The 12,654-nt window shown below is 44.0% G+C and overlaps 1 protein-coding gene across 1 annotated transcript; it reads right to left on the bottom strand.

Annotated features, from left to right (window-relative positions):
• Positions 1–540: 540 nt before the first annotated feature.
• Positions 541–10,116, bottom strand: Gzmk (granzyme K). Its single transcript, XM_059276757.1, has 5 exons — positions 10,056–10,116; positions 9,661–9,808; positions 3,864–4,014; positions 2,817–3,086; positions 541–702 (listed from the first exon to the last, which is right to left on the bottom strand). Exons 1-5 carry the CDS (start codon positions 10,114–10,116, stop codon positions 541–543), a joined length of 792 nt encoding a protein of 263 aa, XP_059132740.1.
• Positions 10,117–12,654: the final 2,538 nt, after the last annotated feature.

Here is a 12,654-nt window from a genome sequence, read left to right as displayed (position 1 = left end):
AGAGCAAATCAGATGGCAGAACAGCAAGGTATATAAGCCTAGGTAGACAGGAAGTCGCTCTCTTTGGAAGCTGCGGAGTTGGTGAGGTGAGGTTAGCTCGTGGTTTGTCCTATTCCTCTGATCTTTCTCTCAGGCTTTAACCCAAATTTCTGGCTCCATGTTTTTTTATTTATTAAGACATTTAGAAATTCATCTACAGATATTACTTGGAATCCATAAAGACAAAGACAGACTTTCACAATTTATTTAGAATGAAATCAATGTGGTAAAAACAAATCATTAATACACATGGAAAAGATCATGGTTCCTTAACAAACTGAGTTCTTTTTTTGATTTTTTTATCTCAAATTCAGCCATTTATTTATTTACTGCTGTCTATAGACAGCGATAAACAAAGTGAGTTTTTAAGGCACAGAAAAATGCCCAAGCTGTCCCACCGTCCTCCTACAGCTAGCGACATCTGCAGATGAAGTGCATCTTCGAGCACGTCCCCGAAAAAGAAGCAAGGGGCTCGCAGATCCAAGAAAATGGTTTGCAGTCTCACTTTGCTCTTGACGGGGCAAGCTTGCTTTTGATCCAACTCTGGTATTTCTTAGTCAAGAGGGTGTAGATTCCGGGCTTGTTGGCGATGCCGCATTTAAGGCCCCCAGAGACTATGGCGTGGAAGACACCTTTGCAGACCAAGGGGCCCCCTGAATCTCCCTGGAGAAGGAAAACCGGCAGGTATTTAGTGAGAAGCTGCTGAAGTTTCCTAAATGCACTGTTGTTTTCTAGTGTTACTAACAGAGTCTTTGGTTTCTTGGTGACCCAGAGTACCCAGCATAGCCCCTTATTCAGAATAGGCCTCTGTGTCTGTTTGTCTGTCTGTCTGTCTGTCTATCTGTGTTTGCTTCTCTCTGTGTTTGCATCTCTGCCTGTAACCATGGATTTGTCTCTCTGCCCATTTTATGCCTCTGTTCCCTCTGCCCTCTGTCTGTGTCAACACCTCCCTTTGGGAATCAGTGGCTTCTGAGCTTTGCTAGTTAAAGAACAGGCAGACCTAGAGTTTGAAATTATCCACCGAGATAAAATAAGCCTCGAAATTGTGAGTGTCAGTTTGACACCAGTGAGCTTGGAATCAAGTTGTTGTTGAGACCAGCAGAAAAGAAAAATGGAACACGGTAAATGGTGTGACGGGAGGAGCTATGTTGCACTTCCCGTCATTTTTCCTTTTTAAAAAAAAAAATTTGTCACTAGCACACACTTGAAGATGACACAGGGTGTGTAACCACCTGCCCCCTGGGTGATTACACAGGACCCACTCTAACAACGCACGGAACTGGATTCTGTCACAAGCGGAGCGGTCATAGAGGAGACGGTGTGGCCTTTTGGTCAGAGAGCTGGCTTTCACCAGTGCCTGTCTCGGCTGCTGGTCACATGGCAAAGTGCAGGACCTTTCCAGGGCTAGTTAGGGATGTTCACTTAGTTAGGAGGGTAGTGGTCTCGGGAAGTTCTGGAGGCTTAATGAACCGACCCAGTAAGGCTTACTCTAGTAGGGTGTGAGTATTAAACTCTTCTTTTTAAAAATTAGTAATCCGTAGCCGGGCGGTGGTGGCACAAGCCTATAATCCCAGCACTTGGGAGGCAGAGGCAGGCGGATCTCTGTGAGTTCGAGGCCAGCCTGGTCTACAGAGCGAGATCCAGGACAGGCACCAAAACTACACAGAGAAACCCTGTCTTGAAAAACAAAAAACAACAACAACAATAAAAATTAGTAAACCGGGACCAGCAAGATCTAGCTCAGTGGGTAAAGGTGCTTGTCACCAGGTCTGATGGTCTGAGTTCCACCCCTAGGACCCACATGGTGGAAGGAGGAACTTCCCACAAGTTGTCCTCTGGCCTCTATGTGTGTGCTGTGGCATGCATTTATATGTCCAGACACATAATAAGTAGATAAATAAACACAGTGTAAGAATAACTTAAAATTAGTACGTCGTCTATGCTACTTATTAGTCATCTAAAATGTGCACCAAATGTTTTCTCGCCATCTCTGTACACAAAGGATTCTGAAAGAGAACAATGGTTCCTTTTTGTTAGCCAGTCTATGGTCTGAGTGTTTGTGTCCCTTACATCATGTGGAGCAGTCCAGTCTTCCAAGGGTTGCCGGTTGACGTAGGGATTTGTGAGACCATGCAGCGGGGTTTCTCCTGAATGGGGTTAAAGCCCCAATCAAAACAAGCTCTACAGACTCCCCACCTCTGCCAGGAAGTTAAAGAGACAGTCTATGAAGCAGAATGCTCCCCTCATGAGACACCGATTTTACTACCCATCCTTATCTGGACGTTCCAACTCCCAGAACAGTGAAAAACAAATTTTTGTAGGCTTTAAGCCATGCAGCTGATGGCATTTTGTCTTAGAAGTCCATGTTGTTTAAGAAACATATGCTGTACTTCTGAGTTTCTGGCACATGTATCTTTCAGTGCCCTCTAATGATCACTTTAAAAGATGGTCCTTTTGGGGGGTCAGTTATCTTCTACTTGTGACCTCAGGGCTGGTAGACTTTCTAAGGATGGGAATGCCCTTCAGTGGACACCCATAAAGATATAGTCTGTTGTCTGATGAACAAGCATTTAATGAAAGCAGCTTAAATGCTGGAGAAGTTCACATTAGTAGATACATAAGAGTAGAGGATGCTACAGGAGTAGACAGTGAATTTTCAGAATCATGCCCTCCTATTCTCCATGCCTTCCCCCCTCCCCGGGGTCAGAAAATGCCAAAGTGACTGCAGTTCAGTGGTCACCATAGTCAGAGATACCACTCTGAATGAGGATGCTTACCTGGCACGAATCCTTTTGGCCTTTGGCATCTCCTGCACATATCATGTCCCTGGTTATAACAGGGTTGCGGTTGTAATAGCCTTGGCTGTTGCAACGCTTTCTGCTTATGATGCTAACAGTGACTTCCTGCAGGGTGTCAGAGGATTTTAACAGATCTGGGTTGGTGGCTCCCCAGCCAGTCACCTGGCATTTGGTTCCATCTCTAAAATAGTTTTTGGATCTCAGTTGAAGCAGTTTGACATGCTTGTTGAGTTCTGCAGCAGTGTGAAGCTGAAAGATAAAAAAATGAGTAAATTATTCCTCCCCAGTGGTTCCTGCAATTAGACCCCATTTGACTGTGCATTGGATGTGTGGTCCCTCTGCCTCAGGAAGGCGTCTCTTCCTCTCGAATGTACGTAGATGATGGTGTGCAGCTGCATTTTTTGGCTATTGTTTTATCTGAACGTGCTTTCCATTATCCATGGAGCTCACTGATGTTTGGGGACGGGAACATATACAGAGTAGGAGTTCCACCCAGTCTTGAGCAAACTGGCCTTTGCCCTGTATTGGATGGTTTTCTGTGGAACGCCATGTATAGGTCATGACTTTGTGGGCTGGGCTGCTTCCTGCTGGATAGGGCCCTTGAGTACGGTCTAGACTACATTTGGACTGGACAAAGTATGGTCTAGACTAAGTCGTAGCTTCTTTCTGATTCCCTGAGGTCACTTGGTTGGCTCTGTGACATAAACGACTGTGGTAGTTTTCAGTTGCTAATGGGAAAAGCATTTGGGGGAAAAGCATTTCCTGTGGATCTTTGGGGCTGCTGACATGTTGCTCTTCTGCATAGTGAGCAGTACTGTTGATTTCTCTCATATAAACATAGCTCTAATGCTTTTGTGGTTTTTGTTTTTCTTTCAGGGGAGTACATGAGCTAACATGGGCCTTCACAGACTATTATAGTTACCTCAAACATGGGGAGGGTGCTACCAGAATGCTTTCACGTAGTTAATTGACTGAGTGATCCTGTATGCAAATATTGAAGAGACTGAGGGAGGCAAATCCACTCACCTTTATTAGCATGATATCGTGTGATGAGTAACCTGACGGAGATCTTGAGAATGGGATGAGTTTTTTAATCTCGAATGTTTGTTTCATGGGCTCATTCTTTGAAAGAGAATGTGCTCCTAAAACCACAGTGGGAGAGTGACCTCTGGGAAACCTACAAGAGCAAAGAAAACGGAGGTAACACAATGATGTCCAAACCCACCAGTCAGAGTGGGAGATGATGGACATCACATGCATGAAAGATCAAGGAGAGACTCCAAGGAGACCTGCGTAGGGCCAGGTGGAGCCATGGAGGCCCCAGTGAATTTCATCACGAGTCACTGGCCTCTCTGTCAGTGTGCTTCCTTTCTAGACCTGTTACATCTTTTTTTTCTGTTGTTTTGTTTTTGTTTTTTTTTGTTGTTGTTGTTGTTTTGTTTTTTTGAGACAGGGTTTCTCTGTGTAGCTCTGGCTGTCCTCGATCTCGCTTTGTAGACCAGGCTGGCCTCGAACTCACAGAGATCCACCTAGCCCTGCCTCCCGAGTGCTGGGATTAAAAGCGTGCACCACCACCACCTGGCCGAGCTGTTGCATCTTTCCAACAATGATAGGGGTTTAAATGAATAAGGTGAGGACTTGGCTACCCACTGGCTTATCTGTCTAGGGAGATTCATTTTAGGAGGCATGGGCCTATTACATATCAACCAAATATACATGAGTACATTCATAGCCAGTGATGGAAACAGAAATGATTTTGTTTGGGGGAGTTTCGGCTGCATGTTGGAACCATTTGTATAGTACAGATATTTCCTGTTGTAGTGTATTTGTGAAAGCCATTTCAAATAATTTCTTAGAACAAGGATGTGCTAAAAATGACCTAGAGACGTAGCTCAGTTGTAGAGAGCTGCACACACACACCAAACAAACAAACAAACAAGCAAACAAACAAACAAAAAAACCAACCAAACCAACAACAAAAACAAGGAAAAAAGAACAAAGAAGAGGAAGGAATATATGTCAGCGCAGTTCCCATCATGGGAGGCAGGGGCAGGATTATTACAAACTGAGTTCCATAGAAAAGTCTTAAAAACCAAAAAAAGAACTGTACTTATTCCTGATAAAACTCCAACTTTTCTACTGGAAAATGAGAGCAAGGCAGGATATAACAGAAACACATACACGTATACACACGGATTTGTGTTCTTAAAAATCGAAAAGGGCACAGGAGTGTAAAGTGAATAGAATGAACGGCTGTGTCCGGTTCAGAGAATGTGCACGTGACCGCAGCGGGGAGAGTCTGCTAGTGGCCGACCTGTGACTGCCTGGAATCACTGCTCAGTTTCTACCCAAGGAGCTTATTTTGGGAATTCCAGCCCGATGTGTTGAAAAGTTCGCCTATTTCGAAATCAGAATGCAGATGGAATTTCTCAGGGGATTGGATTAGATTTCTTAGGACTGATTCAAATTCAGATCCAACATGCCCACTAAACCCAAAGCTCCGGAGGGCGGTGAGGATACAAGGTCCCCAGGATCACCACTCCAACAGCAAAGTGGGTGTGTCTGTAAACAGTTCTCCCAAGGACTACTGTGAGGAACAAACACCTCCGGGGAAGGTAGACGCCCATGAAGAGCGAAAGCTGAGATTTCTAGTGCTCATTCATTTTTTCACCCAGTTCCTCCACTAGCTATGGACTTCGAAATGTTTTCGTTATTTTTTCTCTCCACTGCCACAGGCTAATAAACGCATACAGATCAACGTGCTCTCTGAATTTTCAATTGCAATTTGTTCCATCATGGTCAAGTTTTCTGCTCAGGGAGTAAATGAAATTGCCCGAATTCTAGGATTCTACCTCTTTAAAATCTTTTTCTTAAAGTGCACACACACACACACACACACACACACACACACACACACGTTGTGTGTCTATGTCCTGTGGTGTGTGCATGGAGGTCAGAGAACAACTTTCAGGAGTCAGCTCTCTCCTTCCACCGTGTGGGTCCCAGGGATAGAATTCAGGTGCTCGGGCTTGCTAAGTGCCTTTACTTATTAAGTGGTCTCACTGGACTCCATCTCTTTATCTGAGTCGAGATCTGAATCACACAGAAGAGAAGTAGTAATACCAGGGCCATTCATTTGCACACCACAGGGCTTTTCTAAGAGTGGCCTGAAGCATCTGGAGGTACTTGTATGCAGTTTCCTGCGTCCTGCCCAGACTGCCCTGTAATGGAATTACATGTGGAGTGGAATCACGGTATTGCCTGTAACACATTTCTTTTCTTTCACAGTCTTCTGAAGATGGCAGTCAATACTGCCTCAGTGGAGCCCAACAGTGCCCTCCTCAGTTTTAAAGTCACTGGGCTGCACGTTCCTCTTCAGTCCTCTGACTGGTTCAAAGTGACCCATCTCAACATAGAGGATACAGGACCCAAACTCAGGGTTCATGACCCAAGTCTAGTGCTCTTCCCTGGACTCTTTGGCCTTGTAGCAAGATCCCCCAGCAACTTGCTTCTTTGTCCAGCCCATCTTGATGCTAAGCAGAGTCCCTGCTTAGACCCGCTCCTGAGGTCTGGCATCAAAGGCAGGGTTCCTATTTCTTGGACTCTCTCTTGGCTCAGACAGAGAGAAGTTGCTGGCTGTTAGGAAGCAAAATATTCCCAGTCCCATCCCATCCACACAAGTGGGCCATCATGTTTATTGCTTGGTTATTACCATGGCAGGCTGTATGACAAATGACAATAGAACACTACTCCATAACATGTGCTAAGGTCGTGTATTCTGCGCTATGCTTATCATTTGTTCCCTTCACTGAAGCAGCAGCTTAGTGAGGTGGGTGTGAAGATGATTCTCATTTTACAGACAAGGAAGTTGAGGTTCCGGCAAATTAAACCTAAGAATGTATTAGGTGGAGGCTCTGGGATGTACATCAAGGCAGGATTAGAACTTGTGGTTTGGGCTGGGGAATGTCACTCAGTGGTAGTAGAGCACTTACCTAGCAGGCACAGGCCTCGGGTTCAATTCCCCAGCACCCCAAAAACAAAACAAAAACCAGTTCCATTGGTTTGCCTCGGGAGCTTGACGGAGTACAGTGTGTGAAAGGGGCCGTGGAGGGTTCTGTTTGATAACTTGCTTAGGCAGGTGAGAGGGAGGGGCTTAGGGAGGGAAGAGAGTGGATAACAGGCAAGAGTTTTGCTTCTGATAATTGAAAACATTGAAAAGTACACAATGCAAGAGTATTTTTTTTTAAAATGTATTTCCTTGACTTTTCTTTCTTTCTTTGTAGACAGGCTCTTGCTAGGTATTTCAGGCTAGTCTCAAACTAGCGGTCCTCCTGCCCCAGCCTTCAGAGTGCTACCATACCTGGCATCCATTTCCTTTTATAGCTGATGGGATAACTGCCAAGGCACTAAGGAGCAACGGAGTAGATGTGTGGAGAGAGAGAGAGAGAGAGAGAGAGAGAGAGAGAGAGAGCCTTCCTCCCAAATTTGGCTCCCTTTGTCACTGTGCTGGAAGGGAGGCCTGGTTTAGTAAACTGTTCCCTCAGGATCCTTGTGAGCACATTTGTGGGAAAGCCACCATTGAACTGTTCCACAAATATTTTGAATTTCATAAGGCTTAATATTTTTCCAAGCACTGATCTGCCTACATTTTTACACCCAAATGTCCCCTGGAGGAAATTCGATCCACATATTTCAGAGTCGTTTATATGCCAGCCATTTAAAATGATATTTAGCAAGAACTTTTTTTAAAAACTCTAAGACCTTTTTTTCTTTTTGTTGTTTTCTTCGAGACAGGGTTTCCATGTAGTTTTGGTGCCTGTTCTGGATCTCACTCTGTAGCCCAGGCTGGCCTCGAACTCACAGATCTGCCTGGCTCTGCCCCCCCCCCCCCCCCCCCCCCGAGTGCTGGGATTAAAGGCATGGGCCACTGCTGCCTGGCTCTAAGACCTTTTTTAATACTCCAAGACCTCTCTTCAGTTCTCTCTCCTCTCCTCCCTTCCCTCCCTCCATCTCCCCCTTTCCCTCCTATTATTATTAATATTATTATTTTAAACAATCTCCTCCCTCCAATTTGGGATATACTTTCCTTGAGTTAAATCCATTAGATGAATTTTAAAACTTTGAACATTATCTACCTTCCTGCTGGGACTTCTCACACCATGCACCTTGTTTCACGTTTAATCCCCAACCCAAATCCTCTACTTGGTTTCCCTTTCCCGCAAGCATTTATCGAACATTTATATATTCAGCTCCTTGTCTGATGAGCCTGAGTGAGCCCTGTAAGCATAGTTGGAGAGGCGCAAACTTCGCCTTGAATGAAATTCTCTAGTGATGTGGGAAGCAGGACAGAAGTGAGGGGGTGCATGGCTGAGTAAGGATATGAAATAGGATTCCAGCAACTTGCTCTTTAGAAATGGAAGCGGTGTCTTTCCGCCATTTTCAGGCTCTGGATCTTCCGACACGGTCCCATTAAAATCTGGCAACCAGACCATATCCCCAAAGCAGGGAGAATCAAGTCAGTTCAGTTGTTCTGTTTGATGCTGTTGATGTCTAGAGAGCAAGCCTTGGAAGCTATGGGGTTTTTGTTGTTGTTGTTTGTTTGTTTGTTTTTGTTTTTGTTTTTAGACAGTGTATATCTATTCCTGGCTGATCTGGAGCTCAGTATGTAGACCAGCCTGGCCTTGAACTCACACAGATATGCTTGCCTGCCTCTGCCTCCTGAGTGCTGGGATTAAAAGCGTGCGCCACCATGCCCAGCTAACTTTTTTTTGTTAGATTTATTCATTTTATTTTATGTGTGAGTGTTGTGCTTGTGTGTATGTCTGTGTACCACACACATGCCTCGTGCCTGCAGAGGTCAGAAGAGGGCACTGGTCTCCTGGAACTAGAGTTGACCAATGGCTGTGAACCACCACGAGGGTGCTAGGAATCAAACTCTGATTCTCCGCAAGAGCAACAAGTGCTCTTAAGCACTGAGCCATTTCTCCAGCCCCCTAAGACATGTTCTTAAGTGAAGAGCTGTACTGTTGGAAGGAAAAGAGAAGGTGATGGGGGATCCAGGCAAGAAGCTTAAAGAAGCAAGTATGCAAACAGAAAAAACAAAATCAGAAAACTCAAGCAGACACCATCAGCTCTCTACTGCCTGTCTTTGCAGCATCCCAAGACAGATTTTATACTTCATCTTAAGCTGAAAGAGACCTGGGGGGTTGTCATCCATGGTCAGAAAAGCTTCCCTTTAAATATTCCCACCCCCAATAACCTGCTGTGGGTCACTTTTTATAAATCCTCTATAATTGTTTTCTGCCCAGGGAAGTTGCTGTCTCTTTTTGTTGTGATTCCCAAAGTATGGGCCTCAGATGTCTAGGGTAAAGCATAAAGCTGAAGAACTAAAGGATCTGCCAATCCATTGTCAATACATACACTGACAGTGTCGTCTGCAATTTATCTGCACTTACTAAGTATGCCAAAGATTCTGCAACACCTAAATAAAAACACCAATTCTGAAAAACCCAATGAAACAGACAGGATACAGTAACCTACCCTTGTGCAGAGGCTTCCTTTCAGCAATTTCAGTTGCTTGTGGGCCACTGAGCATTACATGGAACATTCCAGAGACAAACATGTTGAACATTACGTGGATCATTCCAGAGACAGACAATACATACATTCTACATAACTTACTAGAGCAGATTGTTTTAATTGTTCTCTTTCATCACTGTTGTTAATCTCGCTGCACTTAGTTCATTGATTAAACTTTATTCTATGTGTGTTGCTCTTCTCAGTCACAGAGAACCGCATACATGGAAAAGCATGAGGGACTCACCAGTCGTAGCAGTGGGCTGCTGTCAGCACCCACTGTGGATGGATCAGGACTCCTCCACAAATATGACTGCCACGGTACTGGATGGAAGCCATAAACGGCCTGGAGTGTGGCTGTACTTCTCTCCCTCCGATAATTTCAGTATGGAAACCTGTAATAAAGTGAGACGAAAGACTTCACGTGATCCAGCAGCGACATCTAATTCTTCTGACAGCAAACACCATTATCACTAGACTCTTTTCCAAGACCAATAAAACAGCAATGCTACCCAATAGTTAGTTACTATACTTTTCCTGGTTAGCAGTTGTATAAGCTGAAACAGTAAGAGGGAAAATACTGTTTCCAGTATAACAATGTAATCACTAGAAATTCACTCACATGTGGCAGGAGATACTTACACTCTGAGGACATATAAACTCCAGCTGTCAGGAAAAACAGAGCAAATGAAGAAAGCCTCATAATTACGGTGCTTCAGCGTTGAGGGGCACGGATGAACTACTTTGCTCTGTGGCTGATGAAGAGGATTCTGAAGATGGGTGGTTGTTTCTTCTCTCTTCCTTTCTTTGATTTTGGTTATTGTTCTTACAAGTTTCTCACCTCACGTGCTCCGGAGGTTAGAGTTTTCACACCCAAGTTTACAAAGTATCTATCAGCTTGGGGAGTTTCAGGTCTGTGCTGCCAGAGTGCAGTGAAGAACTCATTTCTGGATGAGTGCTTGTGGTACAAATGGTGAAAGAATAAAAAGTACCCAAGCCGTAAGACCCCAGTGAGTCGTGGACAGTTCAAAGATGGGCCTTGCTATAGAGCAGTGTTCTCAACCTGTGGGTCACAGTACCCTTGAGGTGGCATATTAGATATTTACATTAGGATTCATAACAGTAGCAAAATGACACTTATGAAGTATCAGTGAAATAATTTTATGGTTAGGGGTCACTACAACACGAGGAACTGTATTAAAGGGTCGCAGTGTTAGGAAGATTGAGAACCACTGCTCTAAAGCAATACTTACATTTTTCCTGGCATGAAATGGTGCCTCCCAAACTAATGCATCTCACTTTTCATTTGTGTGTAGATTTACGATGGAGAGATATGGAACCTTGCACAGATCCTAGTGGCTTTATTGGTGTGGCTTAGTTGCTGCCTGGATACCATCCAGAGAAACCCATATGTTTCACAGCAAGCACATTCCTTGTCTTGCCATTTTCTTTAAATGTGACCAGGTTTGGTTAAATTTTAGTTACATTTTTTGGAGGTTTAATAATGTAATTAAAGGGGAATATTGGCAACGCATTTTTTTATTCAAACTCTCTTTGACTCAATTTTAATTGAAAATGACCACATGTTTATCCAGGGACTTAATAATGTCTTTTAAAAGTCAAGGACTGTATTTCGTCATTCTTCCCAGGAACAGACGACAATGCAGTGCCAGGCCTTTTGATGGACCTTCTCTTGATCGGACTCAGGATTCTGCAGGATTCTGTCTACAATGAATATGCAGGTACATACAGTATAAAGTAGGTACGAATACACGTAGATAGACTAGGCATGAGAGCCCCAATATTTTCCAGAAACACTTACCAAAACTTGCATAACTTTTAGTTTAATTTTTTTTAAGATTTATGAAATCTGTCTTCTATATTTAAAAAAGAATTAAAACCAAAACTGTCATGCTTGGTAGATGGCAAGAGAATCCTACAAAATTGTCTTTCTTTGGCAAGAAAAATAGGAATAATAATTAATATTATCTGTTATATAGCATAATTTAATGACATGCAAATTGAATATCTTAAGTTACTTCCAAAATTCTCTTTACACGATCATTTGTGTCTTCATTTCTATATCTGTGAGGCAGGCAGGGCAGCAATTAGACTCTGGCTGCAATTGAGGAGATAAGCTCAGAGTGGTTTATCGGCCCAAGTCCACAGCGTTGGAGCTGAGCCAGATCTCATGGCTCACCTGCAGTAACTTGGAGGTTTATAAGACTATGTCAGACCACAGCACGGGGTAGGTAGTGTCCCATTTTCATTTTACAGGGATGCAGCCACAGCAAAGCTGTCCAAATACTGAACAAAACAAACTACTCAAACTCAGAGCGGCGACTTCCTGTTAATGAGGGCAAAAGGTGTCACACTGGGCGCTAACTTGAGAAAAGCCACAGACTTACCTGACGGAACCTGTTAGCACCTTCTAAGTGTCCCATGAACTGTCAAATGGTCTCTGTTACCGCTCACGTTCTCTCAATAGATCCCTTGTGTGCCATTTTCCCAAGTTGCCAGGCAGGCATGGTCTTACCTGTTCTAACAGGTAATGGTGCTGGGAGCTGATGATGAGTGATATGTAACAGTGATTTGAATGTAAAGAAGAAGTAGACTGTAAAGGACAGTTTCAGTATGGCGTGGTTGAAACATCTCTTCCGGCTTACTTCTCTGTAGTCAGAACTCACAACTGCAGAGCTTTTCTTGAAGATGGTTAAACATTTTCAGCTGCGTTTCTATGGAGGTGGCTGCCCTTCATCTGGTTTTATGGACGGAGGAGCTGAAGCTGAGATTGTCTAGATCACCCAGCTGGCAGATGGCTCCTAAACCCTTATGTGCTGGCTTCAGACTTCACGTTTCCTTCAACCGGACTGCACGGTCTGCCCTCCTCCCTCTGAGACGCCCCTGGCTTAGACACTTCAGGAGGCAGGCTGGCCGTGCAGAAAGGAAAAAGGATTTAGCTTTGCACACCGCAATTAGACATGGGTGAGATTTAGTTCAATGGAGAAGAGAGGCTCATAGCTCTTTCTTGTAGTTGACCTGGAAAATTCTGAGAATTGCGTTGGTTGATAAGAATGAGTTTCTGGGTTTTGGCTTTTGAAGCCTGTCCTAGTTAATAGACTCATTTGTTATTGTATTTGGGATCCTGGGTTTGAAGATAGTGAGTGGGCTGTGTAACAGGATGAACTGGGTCATCTCATCGATTTCTGGGTGTTGGTTTTTGCTCTGTTGAGTCTGCTGC

This window comes from Peromyscus eremicus, chromosome 11, assembly GCF_949786415.1.
Source record: "Peromyscus eremicus chromosome 11, PerEre_H2_v1, whole genome shotgun sequence".
Classification (NCBI taxonomy): Eukaryota; Metazoa; Chordata; class Mammalia; order Rodentia; family Cricetidae; genus Peromyscus; species Peromyscus eremicus.
Note: the sequence above shows the minus strand (reverse complement) of the source record. Positions and strands in the feature narration are given on the sequence as shown.

Excerpts from the sequence above, each read along its gene's own strand:
- Gzmk (XM_059276757.1), bottom strand. The coding sequence starts at position 10,116 with ATGAGGCTTTCTTCATTTGCTCTGTTTTTCCTGACAGCTGGAGTTTAT. Across the intron at positions 4,015-9,660 it reads GCAGCCCACTGCTACGACTG|GTTTCCCAGAGGTCACTCTC; the intron begins GTGAGTCCCTCA and ends TTGCTCTTGTAG. Across the intron at positions 3,087-3,863 it reads ACGATATCATGCTAATAAAG|CTTCACACTGCTGCAGAACT; the intron begins GTGAGTGGATTT and ends TTTATCTTTCAG.